Source organism: Anabrus simplex, chromosome 5, assembly GCF_040414725.1.
Source record: "Anabrus simplex isolate iqAnaSimp1 chromosome 5, ASM4041472v1, whole genome shotgun sequence".
NCBI lineage: Eukaryota > Metazoa > Arthropoda > Insecta > Orthoptera > Tettigoniidae > Anabrus > Anabrus simplex.
The window spans coordinates 329,693,929-329,720,053 of NC_090269.1; the positions used below are offsets into that span (position 1 = coordinate 329,693,929).

Sequence of the window (26,125 nt, forward strand, 5' to 3'; positions counted from 1 at the left end):
TGCCCGCAGCACAGTGCTCAAAGATGGCGAATGACAGCTGTCAAAAAAGCACGTGGCTTTGTTTCCCAACAAGAGCACATAGATTTTTTCAAATTGCCGCCACCACATAGAGTGCAGCACTGTGCTCTGTTGATTAAAGATGGTGGATGACGGCTGTCAAAAAAGCACGTGAGTTTGTTTCCAAACAAGACCACGTGGAATTTACCACCACCACATAGAGGGCAGCACGGTGCTCTCTTGATTAAAGATGGCTGCTGTCACGTGGAATTGTCTGCCACCACAGGTATCTAGCTAAAGAGGGCAGCACTGAGGTTTGCGATGCAAGATGGCTGCTGTCAAAAAAGCATTTTTCAAATTATCCGCCACCACATTTCAAAGGTAAGTAGCTAAAGAGGGTAGCACTGTGCTCTATAGATTAAAGATGGTGGATGACAGCTGTCAAAAAAACACGTGGCTTTGTTTACCTCGCGCTAGTTAGGTTAAGTTGGTAGCACTAAGGTTTAGACCCGTCAAGATGGCAGCACTGCCGATGACAGGTGATGAATTTTGCAGCTACTGCGATATAGAGGGCAGCACAGTGCTCAAAGATGGCGGATGACAGCTGTCAAAAAAGCACGTAGCTGTCAAAAAACACGTGGCTTTGTTTATCTCGCGCTAGTTAGGTTAAGTTGGTACTACTGAGGTTTAGGCCCGTCAAGATGGCAGTACTGAGGTTAGCGATGCGTTGTTGTCTGTCAAAAAGCACGTGGCTTTGTTTACAAATCTGTCAAAAAGCACGTGGCTGTCAAAAAGCACGTGGCTTTGTTTACCTCGCGCTAGTTAGGTTAAGTTGGCACTACTGAGGTTTAGGTCCGTCAAGATGGCAGTACTGAGGTTAGCGATGCGTTGTTGTCTGTCAAAAAGCACGTGGCTGTCAAAAAACACGTGGCTTTGTTTACCTCGCGCTAGTTAGGTTAAGTTGGCACTAGTGAGGTTTAGGCCCGTCAAGATGGCAGCAGTGAGGTTAGCGATGCGTTGTTGTCGATGACAGCTGTCAAAAAGCACGTGGCTTTGTTTACAAATTCAAATCTCGCGCCAAAATTCAAATTTCCCGCCAAAATTCAAATTTCCCGCGGGCGGCGGCGGCGGAGGCGGCGGCGGAGGAGGAGGCGGGCGGAGGCGTGCGGCGGCGGAGGTGCCGCAGAACTGTCCAATTATACTACTAAAGTCTTTTTACCGAACAGTTCTACGGATTTGCCTTTTCTACATTTTTCTGTTGACATTCTTTTTGGGCTCATTTTCCCCCCATTGTTGCGGACAGTCTGTTTTGGAGGCAACACTAGTGATGTGCGCGAGTGATGCCTGGAATCGCGGTACTCGATTCTTTCGAGTCCAGGCTCGGACTCGCTTCGCTTGCGAAGGCTCGATGATAGCATGACGTCACACGTTCGCTCACTCGCCGGCTCGTAGATGGATGAAGCATGCGTACAAGCGGTCGCTGAGGGTTTATGGGATTGCGACAGCGCGGTACGATATGAAAAAACTGAATGAATGCGGAAAAGGAATAACCTAAATTTGATAATTACTTGAGAACGATAATAATGCCACTTAATACGCATAATAAGATATGAAAATATCCGTTTACGGCGTCTCGCACACACTTCACTGAATATGCCATCTATTCTAATATTGATAATATAGCTTATCTGGCCTTCATAGCCCAACTTGGCCGGTTCGATACTGGTTTATTCCGGTAGTATTTGAAGGTGCTCAAATACGTCAACCTAGTGTCGGTAGAATTATTGGGACGTAAAAAATCTCCCGGGGGACTAAATGCGGTACCTCGGCATCCCCGGAAACCATACAAATGTACGTACTTGGACGTAAAAGTTATAACATTATTATTATTATTATTTCAAATCCCTGTCACGGTATGTATGTTGTAATTAGTGTATTTTAAACATGTGCTATTTTTTTTTTTTTTTGCTAGGGGTTTACGTCGCAGATAGGTCTTATGGCGACGATGGGATAGGAAAGGCCTAGGAGTTGGAAGGAAGCGGCCGTGGCCTTAATTAAGGTACAGCCCCAGCATTTGCCTGGTGTGAAAATGGGAAACCACGGAAAACCATCTTCAGGGCTGCCGATAGTGGGATTCGAACCTACTATCTCCCGGATGCAAGCTCACAGCCGCGCGCCTCTACGCGCACGGCCAACTCGCCCGGTAACATGTGCTATTTGTAGACTATAGACGGTATTTCTGCACACATTGTATTGCTTCGCTACTGGTAAATTATATCTCATGTAGCCATTATGCATATACACGGGCGTAGATGTGCTAATATGATCGGTAGTATGGCAGATTTATTGTAACCATAGCCTATTGCTAACCGTGCCAAAGCCTACAATCGTCCGGGGGAACAGGTGAATTACAGCAGTTTATATGTACATCTTACTTTCGGCAGATATAATGTCGGGTGTTAAGATGAGGCGTCCAGAATGTGACGTACGTTCACGCAGCAAATCAGCGGACAGAACGTCATTCTGTTCTAGCTAAACAGCTGACAGTTTGTTAGTAAGTCACAACCTTAAGTGCCTATGATGATGATAATAATAATCATAACAATCGAATTATTGACGACCGATGACTGAACAACATCAATCATCAGCAGCAAACATACTGCACTCCACACCACAAAAATATTCTGTGGGTGACCCTGAATGCCGTGCACTCCAGTACAGTAGATTTTAGTTCTAAGGCATGTCCACAGATAGCGACACCAGTATGCTTGGACTCGAGTCTGGAGTCGAGTAATACCGATTCTAAGAGCACATTACTCGATTCTACTCGATTCCGTCGCTAGCCCATCACTAGGCAACACTTTCATTATTTATATAATACACTACCGCAGCTAGGTGTTTACAAGTTCCTCTGGCGCCGGCAGGACAGGAACATTTGCTGGTAGAGACATTACGATTTTGGTCAACCTGAATACAAAATAAAAATGCGTAAAACTTAGCAAACATGCATTAAGCGATCCTTACTAAATAACTTTATAAACTGTTACCTAACTACACCTTGCCTACCTCAAGTTTCACGATATAAGGCGGCAAAGTGACAGACGTTTGTCGGGTGACTTTTCCTGTGATGTATCCGAAACCATTCAAAATTAACTCTTCAACGCCGTTCACGTGGCCAATGACAACAAGGATCTTCCTTTATTGCATGATGATTCACTTAGATCCCCGAACTGAATCGCTTTAAACCCGCAACTTCTTCGAATGTCAGACATGTTGTACTGAGACTCTTGCACTACGCCTCACCTCTTGTTTCAGAACGGGCCACTATGTAGCGCTAGTAGTAGCATTTCGATCTATCTGCACGGTGCCTATAGAGTGATAAATAAGTTACAAGATTGTGAGCAACTGCAACGTGACCTCGAAAATGTTGTGAGATGGACAGAAGGCAATGGTATGTTGATAAACGGGGTTAAAAGTCAGGTTGTGAGTTTCATAAATAGGAAAAGTCCTCTGAGTTTTAATTACTGCGTTGATGGGGTGAAAGTTCCTTTTGGGGATCATTGTAAGTATCTAGGTGTTAATATAAGGAAAGATCTTCATTGGGGTAATCACATAAATGGGATTGTAAATAAAGGGTACAGATCTCTGCACATGGTTATGAGGGTTTTTAGGGGTTGTAGTAAGGATGTAAAGGAGAATGCATATAAGTCTCTGGTAAGACCCCAACTAGAGTATGGTTCCAGTGTATGGGACCCTCACCAGGATTACCTGATTCAAAAACTGGAAAAAATCCAAAGAAAAGCAGCTCGATTTGTTCTGGGTGATTTCCGACAAAAGAGTAGCGTTACAAAAATGTTGCTAAATTTGGGTTGGGAAGAATTGAGAGAAAGAAGAAGAGCTGCTCGACTAAGTGGTATGTTCCGAGCTGTCAGCGGAGAGATGGCGTGGAATGACATTAGTAGACGAGTAAGTATGAGAGGTGTTTTAAAAAATAGGAAATATCACAATTTGAAGATAAAGTTGGAATTCAAGAGGATAAATTGGGGCAAATATTCATTTATAAAGGTTTGATAAAGGTAAAATAACTGACAGGGAATCTGCCATTTTGGCGACTGCCCTAGATGCAGATCAGTAATAATAATAATAATAATAATAATAATAATAATAATAATAATAATAATAATAATAATACTTTCGTGTGGCTATTTCTAGCCGGGTACAGCCCTTGTAAGACAGACCCTCCGGTGAGAGTGGGTGGCACCTTCCTTTTATAAGAATGTGTGTTATTGTGATGAAGAATAACGTTGTGTGTGGTGTGTGAGTTGCAAGGATGTTGGGGACAGAATAAACACCCAGTCTCCGAGCCAGGGGAATTAACCATTTAAGGTTAAATTCTCCGACCCTGTCAGGGATCGACCCGGGGCCCTCTGAACCGAACAGCACTACGTTGACAATTCAGCCAAGGAGCCGAGCAGATCAGATTGATTGATTGATTGATTGATTGATTGATTGATTGATTGATTGATTGATTGATTGATTAATCGATCGATCGAAGTACCGAAGATATTCTGTGACAGTTGCTATTTTTATCTCACTTCAGGTGATTTGTGCTTTGAAGATCTCTACACTCGTCCGATTATTGTGAGATACAAGCTAAAGCACTATCTCCATGTTCCAGAGGGTGGGTCAGTTGGCGCCGGCAGTGCAGAGCAGAACATCCGCCGCTACCGAACTGCCTTCACTCGAGAGCAGCTGGCACGGCTTGAGAAGGAGTTCTTCAAGGAGAACTACGTGTCGAGACCCAGGCGATGTGAACTGGCCGCGCAGCTCAACCTGCCCGAGTCCACCATCAAGGTGAGTGTCCTCACTCTTCTAGACATTTGTTAGGAGGCTGGCTGGATCCTCTAACGGCACGCCTCCAGTTCGTACGCGAGTCCGCAGAACCCTATGACGAACTGAAGAGTGGGGTTAGTTTGCCATTGCTTTTTCCTCGTTGACCTAGAAAGTGCTCTCACAGTACAACTGATCCTTTGAGACACATCTTTCATAGGGTCGAGACGTACTGGTGGTAATATGAAAGTCATTACCTAACACCTTCCAAATTTCAGTAACAACAGAGTTCAAACCTCGACGAATTTTCTCCTTTTATAACCTCTGGAACTGCCAGTGCTCTTTCCTTGTCGTTGTAATATTTTTGGATCTCTCTTTTGGCTTTGGCTTCTACTGAAGTTTCAGTCTTATTTATGGATACAAATGCTTGCATTTACATGAATCGTTGTAGCAATTATTTTAAATTATTCATCATCAAGAAAATGAAAGTTCATCTTAGAATTTTTATTCATATTATTGAGTGACTTTGAAATAAGTTCGGATCCTTTAGGAGGTGACTGAAGATCTATTTATCTTGGAAAAAGTATAGACGTAGGCTTAGTTTCTTTTATCAGCAATAGTTTTTGAGAAAGTAATCACATCTATTCCATTATTACGAAACGGTTGGCTAAAATATCATCATCATCATCATCATCATCATCATCATCATCATCATCATCTGTTTACCCTTCAGGGTTGGTTTTTCCCTCGAACTCAGCGAGGAATCCCACCTCTACCGCCTCAAGGGCAGTGTCCTGGAGCTTCAGACTCTTGGTCGGGGGATACAACCGGGGAGAATGACCAGTACCTCGCCCAGGCGGCCTCACCTGCTATGCTGAACAGGGGCCTTGTGGAGGGATGGGAAGATTGGAAGGGATAGGCAAGGAAGAGGGAAGGAAGCGGCCGTGGCCTTAAGATAGGTACCATCCCGGCATTCCTGGAGGAGAAGTGGGAAACCACGGAAAACCACTTCCAAGATGGCTGAGGTAGGAATCGAACCCACCTCTACTCAGTTGACCTCCCGAGGCTGAGTGGACCCCGTTCCAGCCCTCGTACCACTTTTCAAATTTCGTGGCAGAGCCGGGAATCGAACCCGGGCCTCCGGGGGTGGCAGCTAATCACGCTAACCACTACACCACAGAGGCGGACTTGGCTAAAATATACTTTGTCTTAAGGAATTTAAGTAACTAAAAAATATCTTACGGAGTTCTTGATAAAACTGGGTATGAAGCAGAGAGTCGCCGGGATTGTGCTGAGATTCAGTGCAACTTGAAATATACACTTCTCTTAATTCCTTCTCTAGCAATGGAATTATAAGAATGATCATTAAAAAAAAAAGATATGGCTGTCGTTCCTAATAAACTGCGTCATAAGTAAATAATACTTTATTAATTATTAAGGCACACATCAACTCATATATCAGCACCATGGACAACGTATTCGGTCAAGTAGTGGACAATTAGATCTTTCTCTTTGCCGGAATTTTTCGATACGTCAAGTCTCCCACTTCCTGCTGCATCTCCTTCAAAATCTCTCCTGTCTTAGATAGGCTAGAGACAGTGCCAATCGAAATAGAGCCCTGATATTTAGAGTAGCGCAGTTAATTACGCGCTCGCTTCATGTGCTCAAGTTTGCCGGGTAGAGCTGACATCTGTCTGTTCGGTCATCAGCCTGGAGGGGTCAAAATAGCACCACCCGAATTTATGCGGTTTTAGGGAAACCACAAAAACCAAAGGCACCACCAAAATGAAGCGTTCTAGGCAGTTCGCCACGATTAACTGCTCATAACACTCGAATGCCATTATTCGGCACAACCCATACCTCAGCAGCTTCCTGTCACAGCCATGGATGAGACGAAGTCTTCGGTGTAAAACATTCAGTGCTTGTTAGCTAGTTGCTTTACGTCGCACCGACACAGATAGGTCTTGTGGCGACGATGGGACAGGGAAGGGCTAGGAGTGGAAGGAAGCGGCCGTGGCCATAATTAAGGTACAGCCCCAGCATTTGCCTGGTGTGAAAATTGGAAACCACGGAAAACCATTTTCAGGGCTGCCGACAGTGGGGCAGTATAGTCAATACGTCTTATGGCGACGATGGGATGGGAAAGGCCTAGGCGTGGGAAGGAATCGACCCTGGCCTTAATTAAGGTACAGCCCCGGCATTTGCCTGTTGTGAAAATGGGAAACCACGGAAAACCATCTTCAGGGCTACCGATAGTGGGGCTCGAACCCACTATCTCCCGGATGCAAGCTCACAGCTGCGCGCCCCTAACCGCACGGCCAACTCGCCCGGTTACTCCGTTTGAATTGACTACTAAACTGAACAGATCGAATCAAAACCTGTAGCTGACTGAACTCTCAATAAGCATCATTATATGATAGATGTATCGGGTAGGTGGAGATGACTACAATATTCCCTTTTAGGAGGCGACTGGAATCCCATTCGTGTGATTTGGGATGCCGCGTCTAATTAACAACACTCGTGTTATGTTTGGCAGCAAAGGAATCGGACGGAGGACAAAAATAATTTATCATTCATATGCCACCTGTGATATGGATTTAATTTCAGTAAGTTCAGTTCCATATTAAGATAACATGGCTACATAGGAACTTCAATGAAGTCATTGTTGGTAGAAACACAGAAATATATTTCAGCATCGTGCTCTTAGCACCAGAGATGGACTATTTCTAACTGCCTTAAACTTGATAAAAATTTGAAAATGTTTCTATAAGTGTAGGGGTTGCGTGCCTGCCTCTTACCGGGAGGCCCCAAGTTCGATTCCCGGCCAGATCAGGGATTTGATCTGAGATCTGGTTCGAGGTCCACTCAGTCTACATGATTACAGTTGAGGATCTATCTGACGGCGAGATGGCCTGATCTAGAAAGGCAAGAACAATTTCAGACAGAATTCGTCGTGCTGACCACACGACACCTCGTAAACTGCAGGTGTTTGGGCTGAACATCGATCCCTTGGTCCTCATCCCGGTGAGCTCTCCTGTATGCTATATCCACTGGATGCAAAGAGATTTCCAAAACAGGGAAGAAAGTTATACAACTAAATACAGGAGCAAGTTTTCTCTCCTGAAATTCCCCACTCTCTTTCTGAGAAGGGTATGGCTTTCCTTACACACCGAGTGTCGTTGTCGAAAGTTTGACCTTTTAATTTAACATGACAATAAAATACAACAAAACCGTTCTTATAGCTGAGGAGGAACCCAAAAAGAAGTAAAAGAAAGTCACAAAGCTCGCCGCCTGGCTGTGTTAAAGAGTTAAGTGTATTTAATAGCTCCAACTGTTAAGGTTTTATAGGTGCGAACATTACATCAACAATTAGCAGCACTACGATAAAATCTAACTTGGTGGTCATTTTACGTCGAAAACTATAGCCTGCTATCATGAGTGTTACATGTTACCTGTATTCATAACAATAGTTATTAAGAAACCAAAGCCTCCAGTCTTGGTCGTCAAGTCATCCCAGCGTTGAAAATAAAAGATTGGTCTAAGAATTTGAGGAACAGCTCTTTCGTAAGATTCTTTCTCTGGTGGAACACGTTTTATGGTGTACGCGGAAGCCAATGTGATAATTGCGTTATTGCCGGAGTTGTAACAGCGTAGATGATGTGTTGTGATGAGTGGTCGAGTGTTGGGTGGGCTTTTAAGGGTATAGTCAGGTTAGAAAGATAAGGAATGCTATTCTGTTAAAAGGGGGACAAATACCCGTCCTCAGGTGATAAGTGCAGGTGGCTAGAAAGTAAGATAGTAAAGAAACTCAATTTATTGCAATGTTCAATTGCCTAGAAAGTTTATGGGCTGGTAACATGCAACCAGGTAGTGGGCTGACATTCCTAGAGTCTCCGAGACAATGGAATAAGAGACACTACTTTCTGACAGATTTGTCAAAAGTTGGAAATATCTTTCTGACAGCACGAGTAAAATTTTATTGCCCTATTTCACGAACCCCGACCTAACAACATACTTCTGCTCGCTGAAGGTCAGGCGAAAAACTTTCCTTGAAAGATCTCTTCGCTTGAAATATAGAGCTCATTTATATTCCGCGTAATCTAATATCATACATGCAAGTCTTGACGAAAGAAAGAACTTCAGCCGGTCTCTACTTCCATTTGCAAGATATGTTAGAATTTAGTATGTGCTCTTCTTATAGTAGTGTTACAGCACAGAACACAGAAGAATATATTGTAATGTAAGTGCGGAAAATATTGCACAATGAGTATAAACGTTAGAGAAATAGCTTCGCCCGTGTTCTAGTTGTGCAAATTTGCGCTCGTGTTTCAGTCATGCGAATTTTGCAATTATTTCCTCAACTGTGTTACAAACTCCCCCTCCCCCTCACGAAAGTGGTCTAATTTAATAGATAAAGCAAAATTTTATACAGGCCAGAAGATAGTCATCATCTTTTTCCCGGGACACCGATAAGTACCTGTACACATTTCTAGAAGGCGGTGTTATCTAAGGTTTGTTGTCGTGGTTTCAGTAGGATATTGTTTATATTAGTAGAAATAGAACGCTTGTTTTTCTACTTACAGAGTGAATTATTTACCTGAAAAATAATTGATTGTGGAAATGAGAATGAAAGCAATGAATCCGTGTACTTCGCCAGAAATTGCTGCAGTTGCGGAGACAGCTTCATCGGAATTACTTCCACAAAATGTTCTACTGTACGTGAATTTAAGAGATGAAAGAAACGTGCGTACAAATTTTTTTTAAACATCAGTGCATTGTAGCAAATGTTCAGTGGTGATTTTATTTTCTTGAGAGAAACACCTTTAATTACACGCAAGATGCCGAGCTAAGTAGCTCGGTCGGTATTGCACTCGCTCATTACGGTGCTGAAATGGCGGCACTTAAAAAAAAAGAACTCCTGAACGACAAAATTCTGACACCTTGGTATATCCGTAAACAATAAAAGTAGTTCATGAGATTTAAATTCAATATTATTACAAGAAATATCTGGAAGTGCTATTTTAACTGGTACCGGTATGGAATGAAACCTGTAAGACCGCCAGTTTTCTCCTATTAATCATGATGATTACGATCATCATTATCATATTGATTGATCCATAAACAGCCAAGTTGCGTTAAAATGGTTCCTGTCCATTTTATTTCGATCTTTTCATTACTCTCGGAGCTCACTTGGCTGAAGAATGTCAACGCAGGGCGCAGCGCCGGCCAGTCGACTGAAGTGTTGCGGTATCCGGCTTCCTAAAAACATAGTATCATAACACCGAGAGCGCATAGAACGCTAATTTGGCAACTAGAACTAAATTAATGATGTTTTATGCCAAGGATAATTATCAAAAATGGTCGCCTAAATGGTACTAGGTTCAAAAGTCTTCGCACTGAGGTGGCATCACACTAGCACAGAATGGTTTTGCGACATACTGGGGCAGGGAAATGCTGTGACTGTGAAGGAAACAGCCATAATTAAGGTACACAATCGATATTTACCCGATTTGGACACCAATCCGATATAGGCCTACTAGTAGATAACAGCATTGCAGAAATTTAATAAATCCATGGGTAGTATCAGTTCAGTCATGAAACCGTCTACAGTCCAGAGAAACAAAAGAATATCATTTACAGAAAACTAGCCAGACAAGTTCTCTTGTAGTAAGTGAAGCATAAATCCTCAGGAAAACAGACGAATCCCGAATAATCGCTGCTAAGATGTGATTCATGAGACGTTCAACAGCATGCACGCGATAGAACCACAAGAGGAACGAGAAAGTGATGAAAGAACTGAAGGTAGAATTCATGCTAAAATTCCTAGGAGGATACCGAAGAAACGGGAAGGACTACATGAACAAAATGGGAAGGGAAAGAATCCTAAAGCAGAACTTACGATACCAGCCCAGAGGAAGTCGTTCTATTGTACGCTCAGCTAAAAGATGGATGACCGAGCGAATGGCTTTGTGGTTTGGTCACGTAGCTGTCAACTTGCATTCGGGAGATAGTGGGTTCGTACCTCACTGTCAGCAGCCCTGAAGAGGGTTTCCGTGGTTTCCCATTTTCACACGAGGCAAATGCTGGGGCTGTACCCTAGTTAAAGACACGATCGCTTCCTTCCCACTCCTAGTCCTTTCCTTTCCCATCGTTGCCATAAATCCTACCCGTGTCGGTGCGACGTAAAGAAAGTTGTAAACACGAAAAAAAGAAAAGATGAATCGAGACCGTAAGAGGCCCTTGGCCTAATACTTGCTTGGATGATGATGATGGAAATGAGAAACCGTGGAAAACCATGTTCAGGGCTGTCGACGGTGGGGTTCCAATCCACTATATTATACCGTATACCTATGCCACACAGTCAACTCACACCTAAATTACACTCTCTTTCATCAATAATAATAATAATAATAATAATAATAAGAATTATAATAATGATAATAACCTTTAATCTATCTTCGGTTTATTCCAGTTATTTCTAGTTTCGCTGAAACCACCCAGGCTCATTTTGGTTTTAACCGGGGGTTTAAGGCCGGATGCCCTCCTGACTCCATGTGAACTTTCGGATGAAAATCACAACCTGGGGGGGGGGGGCGGGGGGACGGGAGGGGTTCATAGGAAAAATAGAAGAATTATTTTCAGTTTTCTCTTACACTATTGGTTATATGTCGACCAAAATGCATATTTAGTCCAGTCAGTCAGGACCCGGTTTTGATGTGCATGTCATTTACAAATCACTGAACAGACTGGGGGTTTATAGAAAGACGAGAGGAAGGTTTTTTTTCATTTTTATCTTACACTATTGGCTGTATCTCTAGCAAACTTCATATTCAGAGTCTACTCATCCAGGAGCAGATTTCAATATGCATATCATTTAAAAATCACTGAATAGTCTGGGAGTTTGTAGGAATAAAGAATAGTTTTCATTTTTTGTACACTATTGATTATATCTCGACCAAACTTCATATTTAGAGTCTAATCGTCCAGGAGCACGTTTTGATCTGCATTTCATTTAAAAGTCGCTTACTAAACTGGGAGTTTATAGGAAGACCAGAAGAGGTTCTTTTTTTCAATTACCTCTTACACTATTGATCATAATTTAAAATCTGTATACTATATGTGAAACGCCCCTTCAATTTAAATATTTTTTGTTATGTACGTAATTTCGCCTACTCTACAAATGAAAGAGAAAAATACTTTTTTGTACGGGCTTCATGCTCTGCAGCCAGTGACGGACACTCTCGCACAGTTATTTAAGGATCATGGATCCTTGAAAATTAACCCCACCTAATGTAACTGAGCACCGGGGAAACATGAGATAGAACTTTCCATTTTGGTGTCTGTAAAACGTTTGGAATTATTTCACCCAAACTATTTGTTTGGAATCTACTCACTCCGGATTGTGTTATCAGGTACATATGATATCATGGTAATCATATGGAATTGTCTCAAATATTTTCGTTGACATTAGGACTATCAAAAGGCTGTATATAACAAATGTTTAGGAATATGTTACTTCCGTTCCTTTATGCCATGTACGTATTTATCGCACGACGGATAATAACGCAGATGATTACGAAAAAATGTATTTTTAGTCCAAGTCCCGTGGGGCATGTCACTCTTTTTGATAGGGCAGATATTAAGGGAGGTATCATCTACGTCAGAGCGCCACGCAAGCGGTCAGAGATACAATATGCAATCTGAGAACCACGGAGAATTTCGCACAACTTCGGACCGGGAACTCAAACGTACATTAAATTTGGAATTCGCCCTCATTCTTTCTCGAATTTGTTCAGCTTCATCATATTTTCGTTACTGTCCCGCACTGTCGTAGGAAAACATGTCGCATTAAACGTGTGAATGTTCCTGACGGAAACATGTAATCCACTGCAAATTCGCGTGCGAAGAACGGGTAGAAATGCTAGTAGTAAAAATAAATAGACATGCCGGGGAGAACGTGCAACATTGCACATTCCCTCGTCTTGAACAACAGGACAGGAAGCACTTGTCCGAAATAAATGCCGATTCCTTTGAAACGAACTGGTGATCCAGTGATTAACCGAACTTTGCCAAGGCCGGGATCTAAACCTCGAACTTGACTCTATCACTGATCCACCGAGGTCACTCCTTCATCACTTAAGATATCCGCTTAGTCATGATCCTTGTATTTTTAATAATTCAGTAAACTTCCTTTTGTATTAGGTCTGTCAGGTGTTCATAAACAAATTTCTCAGAGTTAATTCCGCACACCTCTGTCTATAAGCTAACATTAAGGATAACATTATATGGCAGAAGGTGTTGTTTTATGCATCTTATTTCATATTTTCTAATGGTTTAAAGTCGCACTCAAATAGATTTTTGGTAGCAGGGGAGTAGAAATAAAACTAGGCTGAAAATGTAGCACCCATGACACATTAATTTCTGTACCTCGGTGAATGGGCGTTTTTTTATCTGAAGACACATCTTACTTACATAAGTTACAACGCATCACATCACCAACAACCACAGATAGACACAGTGGTAAATATATCAAACCACACAGGGAAGTTACACGTACACTCATATCGTGTAGCCAACTCGCTCATTAGAGATGTATTATTAATATAACTTCCCCCATGAGGAGACTGCCAGAAGGACAAAGTATATCGATTACAAAATATTGTGTGTCTTTGAAAATTATTGGTGAAATTTTACTCGTTGGCTGAATGGTCAGCGTACTGGCCTTCTGTTCAGAGGGTCCCGGGTTCGATTACCGGCCGGGTCGGGAATTTTAACCTTAATTGGTTAATTCCAATGGCACGGGGGCTGGGTGTATGTGTTGTCTTCATCATCATTTCATCCTCATCATGACGCGCAGGTCGCCTACGGGAGTCAACTCGAAAGACCTGCACCTGGCGAGCCGAACATGTCTTCGGACACTCCCGGCACTAAAAGCCATACGCCATTTCATTTTCATTGGTGAAATTGATATAATGTCTCAAATCGAAAAGATAGAAAAAGATACAAGGCTCAAAAGTAAATTAGGAAACATGGTATAATTGCATATGATAAAAATAATCTTTGGTCGGTATTGACAAATTACAATTAAAATATAGGATTTGTATCCACCTTATTCAGTACACAATGTTTAAACAATTCTAGAGTTAACAACATTGTGCATTGAATAAGGTGGATAAAAATCCTATATTTCAATTATATCGTATGATGTAGGCCTACAGTTCGTCAAATGCTATACAAATGACAGCGGAGTATGATTGTTGATCCTCGTCTTGCAGCGATAGCGATGTCATGAAGTCGGCTGAATCAAAGCGAATTGCACGGTACGAGGGATTTTGTCTCGATCACGATCGTAAGGCCATGGACGGTGATGTTGTCTAGGTGATATTTGCATTTATAATACAGTAGTTTACGGTTGGCTGGTAAATCGACTTCTTCTCAGTGTCCACCTATTCAGGCTGGTCAATGTGCAACTTGAAGAGTAGGCATACTGAGGGAACTAAGATCAGTCCCTGCTTGCTAATTGGTTGAAAGGCTATCATGTCTCTCCTATCGGCAGCCAGGCCAGAAACCTCTTCGTGCACTGTGAAACCGTGATATCTCGGCGAGTTCGCGATCGTGTGCCGTATCGAATGATGTCAGGAATTTCTCCATACCTCCCAGTCAGGACAGGCCCCCAGGACATGGGCATGGGCTTTGTGCTTTCTGTGGCAATGCCGGCAGAGTATACTGTCCTGGGACCTTCCTGGTACGAAGCAAACGGCCTCTCTCCATTCCGCACAGGATAAGCCTCGGTGACCTCTTATCCATTTGTTTCCTGACGTATATTCCTGGAAGAGCCTAACGCCCTTTCCTTTGTGCGGCAGCTTCATCCATAACTGAACTTCTCTGTCTCATAGTATCTGCCAGACTTTTCCGACATTGGGGAAACTGTTACTTTTGAACATAACTTGATCATTCATATCTACGCCTAGATCTTGCAAACAAGTCAGAAATTCTTGCTTCAAGTTCCTAGTTGCCTGTGTTTATTTATTTCAAACGTTAATATGCTGCAGTTTAGCTTCCCGTAGGCATAACGCGAAACAAACCTACACCTTTAGACTTCCTTTCTGTATCAATTATGTGATCTGTGCTCACTGTATTTTGAGACTTGGCTGACGTCGTGGCTTGAATGCTCAGCTTAGTCGGCTTCGGCTAAGAGGGCCCAGGGTTCGATTCTCAACGGGGTCAGGGATTTTAGCCACATTAATTTCTCTACCTCGGTGAATGGTCGTTTTTTAATCGGAATACACATCTTACTTTACATAAGTTACAACACGTCACATCACCAACAACCACAGACAAACACAGTGGTAAATATATCATACCACACAGGGAAGTTTTTTGTCAATTGTCTTTACATGGCACTGACACAGATAGGTCTTATGGCAACGATGGAATAGGAGCGGGTTAGGAGTGGGAAGCAAGCGCCCGTGACCTTAATTCGTCAGGAAAGTCATCTGGCCATAAAACCTAGGCATAATCTACATAAGTCCGCCTCTGTGGTGTAGTGGTTAGTGTGATTAGCCGCTATCCCCAGAGGCCCAGATTCGATTTCCGGCTCTGCCACGAAATTTGAAAAGTGGTACGAGGGCTGGAACGGGGACCACTCAGCTTCGGGAGGTCAACTGAGTAGAGGGAGGTTCGATTCCCACCCCAGCCATCCTCGAAGTGGTTTTCCGTGGTTTCCCACTTCTCCACTAGGCAAATACCGAGATGGTACCTAACTTAAGGTCACGGCCGCGTCCTTCCCTCTGCCTTCTCTATTCCTTCCAATCTTACCATCGCCCCACAAGGCCCCCTGTTCAGTATAGCAGGTGAGGCAGTCTGGGCGAGGTACTGACCCTCCTCCCCAGTTGTATCCCCTGACCCAAAGTCTTACACTCCAGGACACTACCCTCGAGGTGGGGTCCCTTGGTGAGTCCGAGGGAAAAACCAACCCTGGAGGGTAAACGGATTAAGAAAGGAAGAACAATCCACATGTAATGTAATGTTAAGTAGGGAAAGGCGGGCCAGGAAGAAGCTATATTTTCATATCACTATACCACCCTGAAATAATTATTTGTAAAGTGCTGTGCCGCCGTCTGTATAAGCCTTGCAGTTCTAATTACTCTGTAGGTTTCACTAGCGTTAACAAGCCATGGCGAGCATATTCATGTCGTTCGGTTAACCCACAATGGCCCTATAGAAACGATCGATATACAGCAGTATCAAACTGTCATGAGCAGCAACAGGCTTCAGCAGAGTCGACCAGAGCGAACTGATATGGCCTACAAATTTTAGTTTCTGCTTTTCAATAAAGACTTTCTATTTCTTTGGCCAATTTGATACGTTATTACAGACTTCTCAAACTAATTTCTGAAACTTTTCTTCTGATTATGACCATTCTAACAGGGCAAAAATATTCATTGAGAGCTAAATTTCGTTTGCCGAAGGCAAAAAAAAAAAGTGAAATTTCAACGGTCAAAAGTGCACCGCATAAATAAAATTAATAGATCATTTGTGGTGACCGGTGCCAGACTATGGAATTCCCTGCCAGCTCAGGTCAGAGAAACTAGCTCTTTGTCAAGATTTAAAGTCGCCTGCCGAGACTACCTGCTGAGGACAGCTGACTGAATGCTTGAAGTATGAATGTGTGTGGCCTGAGGATTAGTCATTTTGAAGAGTATTTAATATTAATTAGTTTTAATGTTGATTTTGTTAGTAATTTACTTAAATTCGTTTTCATTTCTATTAATGTTTGTAGTTTAAACTATTTTAAGTTCTTAGTATTTTATTTAATATTTTGAGTAGAATGTGATTAAGTGTAAGAGAGGGCCTCGAGCCCTAACTTCGCTACTGTAAAAATGGCACAAATAAATAAATAAATAAATAAATAAATAAATAAATAAATAAATAAATAAATGATATAAAATGAGTGTTACATTTCAAATATATGTTTTTAAAGTGTTTATAGAAATTACGGCATTTCCCTATCTTCTTCTTCTTCTTCTTCTTCTTCTTCTTCTTCTTCTTCTTCTTCTTAACACCATGGTGGGATCTTTCAGAAGAATTCTGAGTGCTGAGCGGATGCTCAGCTGATAAAATAATTAAACAGACTAGACTAATAATTACGCACGTATTTAAAAGTGTTGTTAATTTTCCAGAATGATGGGCTAAACTTTGACTCCTGGTCTGCTTGTTACAGGTATGGTTCCAGAACCGTCGGATGAAGGATAAGCGACAGCGCATGGCCATGGCTTGGCCGTACGCCGTGTACACTGATCCTGCCTTCGCCGCCAGTATCCTTCAGGCTGCTGCGGCGAGCGCTGGTGGTCTTCCAGGGATAGCAGCCGCGGCAGCTGCAGCCTACAGTAGTCCCTACAGCTTCTACCACCATCCTCATGCTCATCCTCAACACCCTGCTCTCACGCGGTACTCCCCGTACCCCTCACTGGGAGTGCCGCCTCCACCATCACCACTGCACCGCCCCCAGCCCTCCACGTTCCCTCCACCGCCTCCTCCAACACTCCCACACCCAGCTAGCACCTTCTCGGTGGGCAGACCTAGCGACTTGAGCCCGGCACACTCCAACAACTCGGACAACCCGTCCCTGTCCCCTCAGAACAACAATGACGACAACTGTGATGGTTCTCCTAGCTGTCGCTGTGGGATAGTCAACTGTGTGACGGGTGTCAGTGGGGCGAACACTCCCACCACCTCGCCGCTCTTCCTGGGCTCCACGCCGCCTCCCGTCACATCCTCACTCTACAGTTCGGCGGTATCCTCCCTGCTGATGACCACTACGGCGGCAGCGGCGTCCCTCCTGCGGGGCAGCACCAACCAGACATCAGGGACCACTAGTCATAACTCTGGGCTCACCATACACTCGTCAGAGCCCCCCAAGCTCTTTCAACCATACAAGTCCGATCTCACAGAGAGAGCATAAAGTGAGGTGTTATAGACATGAACCCTTGTTTGTTTAGTGTAGAGTGAAGCCTGAAAGAAGTGAGGTGAAAGGTCTGGTTTGCGCGCGGAGCTGGTACAAGTAAACTCTGTTCACGGAATCTGTGAAGCAAGGTCGCACATGACGTCATTCAGAAGAGAGCGGGCCTGACTGCGCATGTTCCGTTTACTCTCTCCCAGCCAGGCAACGTCAACGTAATACCCCCTCTTCCGCTCTATTTCTTTCACGCTAACCATCCAGCTATGGCCCAAGGCTACTTCACAGATTCCGTGAACGCACTGTAGTTCATGGCTCGGTTGTCGTAACACCAGTGGGCTCTCACTGCGTGTCAATCACTCTCCTCAAAGGTCAAAGTGCAAAGAACGGATATTGTTCAAAGAAATGTACCTACAGTAATTGCTCGTCGTACTGATTGTTGTTGACTGCTAGCAAGTGTACGGCACTTCCTTCACCAACCATATGATGTACAAATGATAATAGTAATCCTCACGTAACCTACCCACTGTTTGTCATATGGGTGAATGTTTGTGTTTGAATTATCAGCTTGCAGACTTGTTTGAAGCAGATTTCCATGCCCCATATATCGCAAGTCAATCACTTTAGGTTGACAAAACACTACACACACTTCCCAGACAATCTGTGTAATATAGATTAGCGTGACATTTCCTTCTGATTCTTGGAATACAAATAAATGTAACATTGTTGTGTATGTACACGCATTTATATGCCGCAGATTTGTTTATACAAGACACTTAAGCAATGTTAAAGTACTCGCAATCTGTTTATCCCTCCCATAAATGGCAACATTCATTTAAAATAAATCTTTTATCGGTTGCATTTTGTTTCTTATTACTGACAATGTAATCCACTACCTGTTCAAATTCTTTACTGTTTATGTCACGAAAGCCTTTCCTCATTTAATAATGTTAACTTATCAGTATATAGGCCTACTGCAGCTAATTTATTCCAGAGGACACCAATAATAATAATAATAATAATAATAATAATAATAATAATAATAATAATAATAATAATAATAATAATAATAATAATAATAAAAAACGTGTACCCTCAGCTACTGTATGAATGCCGTATTATATGACGCCATTAGGCAACCTGCATGACAATTTCGACGTTCCGATTTCCTTTATCTGACGGTAGAGGAACGGATACCTACTGGGCGATCTGTGACGTGAGTTTTAATTAGTTTCGTGTCGCCTCCAAGCGTAACGATTAGCGCTACTAGGTGCCGTCCTTGGAGGCTCAGGTTCGATTCCCGGTACTACCAGAGTTTTAAGAAAGGCAGGAGGCTGGTTATGTGGTCAAAATGGTAGGCCTACATGCAGCTTCCTCCATTGGAGAATCACCTGCAAAGAGCTGCACTATCTCGGTACAAGAACACTAATTTGTCAGTGTCCATGGCTAAATGGTTAGCATGCTGGCCTTTGGTCCAGGGATTTCGTGTTCGATTCCCAGCCTTACTTGGTTAATTCCGATGGCTAGAGGGCTGCGTGTGTGTGCTGTTTTCAGCATTAGAATTCATCATAGATAGGGTCCCATCCTCATAAACGCGCAGGTCGCCTATAAAGCGTCAACTTGAATGAATTGTTCCGGACCTCTCAGGGGACCACACGCCATTATTTTTAATTTGTGTTGTGGGATAAATATAAAAAATGACATCAGGGATCTTCGACATCACTTTGGAGTAACGAAGGGACCATTTTGCGCCCTCCAAAAATCCGTCTAACTCTGCCGGGTTTGAACCAATGGTCTTGAGATCCAGAGAGCGACAGTTTACCGCTGATGCACAGGCCCAACGAAAGCCGACAATAGACGTTCACACGAAATTCGTTGAAGGTGCAGACAGTGACCTCTTCGATGCTTCTCCAGACAAAATCGCTAGCCTTATTTCTGTGGAAGCTTCACTCATTCACCTGAAGTTCTGATTGATGGTTGTCGAGGGAGTTTAGTAAAGAGAATGTGTTTGCTGGTCCTTCTGTTCGACTCAAGTTAAAATCCTTCTATTTACAATAGTCGCACATCCAGGATAGATTATGATCCTATTCTACGCTACTCTCGGTACGTTACCCGTATTATCTTATATTTATAGGTTTTATAAAAGTCAGTTTACTGTCCAGGTTTGGTTCCACCCCCCGACCCGAACTCAGTGAGGAATCGTACCTCTACCACTTCGAGGGCAGTGTCCTGGTGCGCGAGACATTTAGTCGGGGATACAACTGGAGAGGAGGACCCAGGTGGCCTCACCTGCTATGCTGATCAGGGGCCTTTAGGGGATGGGAAGATTGCAAGGGATAGGCAAAGAAAGAAGGAATGAAGTGATACCATACCGGCATTTGTCTGGAGAAGAAGTGGGAAAACCACGCAAAAACACTTCGAGGATGGCTGGGGTGGGAATTGGACCCCCTTTACTCAGTTGACCTCGCGAGGCTAAGTGAGCCCCGTTCCAGTCCTCGTAAATATCGTGGCGGAGCTGGGAATCGAACCCGGGCCTCAGGAGGTGGCAGCTAATCACACTAAGTACTACACCACAGAGGTGAACTTTTATAGGTTAGGCCCTATTCAAAGTTAACTGCTCGACTTTACAGCCGAAAATCCTCTTGAAACAAGTACAGTTTAAAATGGTAAATACTTCCATTATCATTCGTCAAATAAAAACATTAGAAATTTATTTTTCTGTTTCCTTTGTAAGCAAGTAGTAATGAGAAAAACATTAACGAAAATATTCAAGAATTCATTTTTCGACTTCCCTCTAACCTACTGTTGCAGCCTACAATAATCAAATAATTTATAGCTACAATCTTTCTTTTTTCTCGCTCAATAATCCTACCTCCTTTTATAATTGTATGTACACTCGTATTATAGGCGAATCAATACATAGAAAAATGCAACTGAATCGTTTTTCGAATGTTATTTGCATAATCCAAGATAAAGAACAAAGTGAGGAACAAAAATTCAAATTTTACGGACAGCAAGGCAATTTATGCGTCACGGAATGCTTTTGTATGTAGGCCTATTTCGTTACTCGTATTAATCATACATTTCTCTCTCTTCCACCTTCTATCTTTTAGAATATTCCTCTTACTTCAAATGATCAGAAACGTGCAAAATTCAGTATTCTGATACATATTTCAGGATGCAAGCTGATTGTTATTCACCCACAATTATATTAGAAGCCTGTATAAAATACTAATTGGATCCTGAGTAATTAATGTCCCTTTTTAGTTGTTTCCTTTACTGATGTGTATTTCTTTATATTTTATACAACACTTTATTTTCCTTGAACAAAGTAATATATGAAGAAATAGCGTTTTACGCTGTGTGTGCAATGACATATAAAGCTAGCTGTAAAAATATAAAACATGTGATTTGTACCAAGTTCGATGTGCCAAAATGATTTACCTAGTTAGAGATGATGCCATTCAAACCATTCTGTTAAATTATAAATTTAACAGCAAATAGTTTACATTTTAAAAATAAATGGAAATTTTAGGAAACTATTGTTTCTGGTATTTATGACGATGTCCAAGAAGTTTCTGAAGATCCTTAAGAGCAAAATGGTTAGAATGGAAGAAATATCTCCTGTGATATATTTAGATTAATGTATCAGTAACAACGATAACTTCTTTTAAGAGATTTCTGTTGATTGTACATAATTGTTTCTCATGTAGTGCAAATAGATATCGAAGTATTTGATGTTTCCTTATTGCTAATAAGAGTATAATGTGTTCAAATATTTGAGGTTATGTGCCATAAAATGTATTATAGAAAGCGTCATCAAATATTTGATTTAAATATATAATAAACAATTATTGTTATCGTAATATATTGTTTATTTGACAATACCCCATCATGTACATTACCCAGAGATGATCCCCAAAATCTGGAAATGAGGAAGAGATTAATATGAAAATCAACGGTGTGTGTGTGCACAAAGTTGGACATTGGCACATGAGGACCTTGTGCTAAACCAGATTCAAGGAGGGCGATGTAAGAAATCCGACCATTAGTTCTGATTAACTAATGTTATGCGAAATGGCAATTTTAACCCTTTTGCTCCCAGACATTTTGGCAGGGTAAATTCAAGAAATCCCAGGCCCTTTTCTTGCTTTATTGTAGTATTTTACTAAAATATGTAGATTTCACTTATATATTGTTGAAATTGAATAATTTTTTGTTTTATTTGTAAATTCATATTAGAAAATATACTAAATGCAAAACATAAATATTCATGCAAAAATTATATATAATTTTTCAAAATCTACTGACCAAATCAAAAAGTGTTTTGTTTTTTTCGCATTTCTTCAAAATTTCAAAAAAATAGGGAGCTGGCCTCCAACCATCCATATCACTTAAAAGAACATTTAAAAATGAACAAAGTCACTAAATTTCAGAACTACAAACAGCACCGTTCACTTTCCTCCAGCAACGTAGTCAGCTGGCGCACAAGGTCAATGCCTCCTAGATTTCGCTCGCTTCTTTCGGCACTGTATACTATACTAAAGTTTGTTTAAGCGGTTGATATGAGTAGAACATTTCTTCCCGATTAATTTGGTATATGTTACGCGTATATTTGAGGGCGTAATATATTTTCAAAAAATGATTTACGAAACGCCCGTTGGGATTTCTTGCACATACCGCCGACGTCCGTAGACTATATACGGACGAGGGGAACGAAAGGGTTAAATACAATGAAGAAATATTTTAGAACAGCTGTACGGATGATTTTTAGTTGACATCTTATTTGAATACAAACATTTTAGGCCTAACCAATTAGTTAAATTATTTTCTAGCAGCCCAAATGCATGCTATCAATATTTTTTAAAATCATTTTCACGGGGTAATACGTAAGACCCAGTCAACCGAACACATAAAGCATGTCGTCGGTGGTGTGCCAAAACCGCGAATGTGACAATGCTCTTCCTATCCATTATTTCCCTTAAGACCGGTCACGCCTCCCAGCCACATATTGATATGCAGTCCACCAGAACTATTTTCGTTGTGGTTCATTTTCCTATGCGCGTGTGTAAAGGAAAATGAACGTTATTGTACCGCATGTTTGTTTGCATGACTTATTTACCCACTCCTAGAGTATGATGTGTCTAAGGTTCATTCCCCTTTATACACGCGCAAAGGAAAATTAACTCAAAAGTTCTAATGGACTGTATATCAGTATGTGACTGGGGAACGTGACCAGTCTTTAAGGGAAATAGTGGGCAGGAAGAACATTGTCTCATTCACGGTTTTGGCACAGCAGCGACCTGAGTTAAACGTTCAACCCTCTTCTGCTATTATTGTCATTATTATCTAAATTTGAAGCATCCTTTGGTGACATTTGGCACACATTTACCTACATTTTCGGAAAATTATAATGTATATTCTTATCACTCACTTCAGGAATGAAAATGGAAAGGGAAATCCACAGCCTGTTTCCAGTCATTCGACCGGGTCAGGAATGGAGTGAATGAAGCCCCATCTAGCGGCGAGGATAGGTAATGTGCCGGCTGTCGAAGCCTATCGCACTCACTTGAGGAATATAAAGTAGAATAAAATATTACGACTCAAATCGGCTGTAACTGCGTTGTGCAGTTCTATGCCTCTTGGGCTACGTTTACCTGCTGGAATGAATTTAGCTAACAGTTTCTATGTATTTGGACTCCGGACGTAATAGCGGAATTTCGAAATGACGGAACATAGTGACGTTTTTACAATTTGCTTTACGTCGCTCCGTCACAGATAGGTTTTTATAGCGACGATGGGATAGGAAAGGCCTAGGAGTGGGAAGGAAACGGCCGTGGCCTTAATTAAGGTAAAGTCCCAGCATTTGCCTGGTGTGAAAATGGGAAACCACGGAAAATAATTATCAGGGCTGTCGACAGTGGGGTTCGAAACCACTATCTCCCGGATGCAAGCTCGCAGCTGCGCGCCCCTAACCGTACGGCCAACTCGCCCGGTGAACGTAGTGATTAGAATATATGAAATAATGTATTTTTATATCTTACAACCTCAACTAAACTTGAAGGACGACGAAGAAGTTCTGGGTTGTGAATACATATGAAGACATATTCAATCGTTCCATACTGCACAGTTGCAACAATGTCAGATGATCTTACTATCATGGACTGCCTATTGAAATAACCAATTGTTTACGAAGTAGCTCCTGTAATTGATGACAAATCAGTAAATTTTCAGAATAATGCGGTTGTGTCCGAACAGAAGGATATACGGTTTTGGCAGTGGTATTAAATATGCTGCATCGATTGTCTAGTCCAGGAGTTTTTTTGTCTGCACTTTAATGCGAATGAAATTAAGTCTAAATAATAGAAGATTTGGTTTTACGTCGCAGCGACACAGATAGGTCTTATGGCGACGACGGGATAGGAAAGACCTAGGAGTGGAAAGGAAGTGACCGTGGCCTTATTTAAGGTACAGCCCCAGCATTTGCTGGTGTGAAAATGGGAAACCACGGAAAACCATCTTCAGGGCTGCCGACAGTGGGGATAGAACCCACTCTCTCCCGGATGAAAGCTAACAGCTGTGCGCCCCTAAGTTTAAATAATAATACTAATAATAATAATAATAATAATAATAATGCAACAGTGTGAACAATGGGAATAACCCCACGAATGGGATTCAAATATATGGGGGGGGGGGGTGATGTCACACATATAACCAGAGGAAGGTAAAACCTCAACGTCGAAGTACATGAGAGTAAATGGCAGACATGAATTGGGTTATCGTGGAATATCCTGGTTCCCATGATTCGGCGCCCCCGGCTTTCCTCAGGTGACTCTAGTCTGCAGGGATTAGCGAGTTCCAACGACGAGCGGTGGTGGTGGTGGTTCTGATTATTGTTTTAAGAGAAAGTACAACTAGGCAACCATCCTCTTTATAACACTAATCAGAGGGAAAAAGTGGAAGGGATTCTACACTTCGACAAATGAAGGCATCGGCTAAATAAAGACAAGGGTCACGAAGGGTGTGGAAATGAAAGGCTCCCTACGCCTCACAACCTAATATCGTCAGGGTCGGAAAAGAACAAGTGTTGACCAAGGGAGGTCGGATAGGAAAGTTGAAAGTGAGCAGCTTGGTAGAACCAGGTGGAAGCAAAATCAGGACTCAGGGTCGCCAACCCACGCTCCCTAGTTAAGAGCCCCCTTTCAGTCGCCTCTTACGACAGGCAGCCAATGACGACTTTACCTTTATATAAGCTTGTATGACGGCCTGACATAGAGAATCGTGTCGTGCAATGGCATAATTACATATAAGTAATTTAATAATATACGATAGACTTAAAATATTGATGGCTGAATTTATCAAATCGTGGGCGGAAAATACGATCGCAGATAACGGGATTTCAAACTATTATTTCAAGATTAATTCATTGCTAACAATGTGCGGTCACCACTAGAAAGCAACGTCGCCGCAGTTATGAACTAGCCATCACAGATGCCGACATAATAACCTGGTCTCGTAACTCAAAATGTACTCAATGAAATATATGTACAGTACACACCACCAAAAAGAAGTAGTAGTAGTAAAGAAACCCTCACAGCATGCCACACTGAAAGAAAAATACAACAGCATGCATCGAAACCTGCCTGCAGAATGTAATACAATCAGAGGTTGATATGAGATTCTCCTCCTACAATATGACAATAAATATATCCCAATTTAACCAATAATTCATCAATAACCATATTCGAGATGACCTGGTTGTACCTGGACTCAGCTTCTGGAATATCCTGTAAATGACTACACTACCATGCGTCACAAATATATATGTAAATACGTATTGCAGTTCCAAGGATCTTGCTGGCTGTCGAACAGAACAGCTCTGGGTGGTGTAGAATGCAATATCCACACATAGCAATATAAACTGGACATGTCTTTGCAGAACATAGCTATAATTACCTCGCGGATTTCCTCATTTAACACAGATCATTATAGGCCTACATGGTATATTGTGAAGATTCAGCATAATATTCCTCAATCGTCTATTCATCATTCAATTATAACAATTATAACAATTCTATAACAATATGATTTATGCACAAATACTCTAATTCTATATAAATAACGTTGTAGGGGGCCGCTGTCTGTAATTTAGTTTGCTTTCCCCATTTTTTAGATATTTATCCGTCTTACGCCAACTCAAGACCGTATCAGTGGTTTCTAGCTTTCGTGTTTGTTTGTTTGTTTCACCATCACGGCGAAACGGCTGGATACATCTCGACCAAAATTCATATTTAAAGTAGGCCTACACTCATCCAGGGGAAAGTTTTGATATGCATATGA

The 26,125-nt window shown here is 42.0% G+C and overlaps 1 protein-coding gene across 1 annotated transcript in view; it reads left to right on the top strand.

Moving 5' to 3' along the window:
- Nucleotides 1–17,791, top strand: part of eve (even skipped) — a 71,198-nt gene extending 53,407 nt beyond the window's left edge. Inside the window, exons 2-3 of the mRNA XM_068227824.1 lie at nt 4,676–4,851; nt 17,051–17,791. Coding sequence (XP_068083925.1) covers nt 4,676–4,851; nt 17,051–17,791 — 917 coding nt within the window. The remainder of the gene's footprint in view (nt 1–4,675; nt 4,852–17,050) is intronic.
- The last annotated feature ends 8,334 nt before the right edge of the window (nt 17,792–26,125 follow it).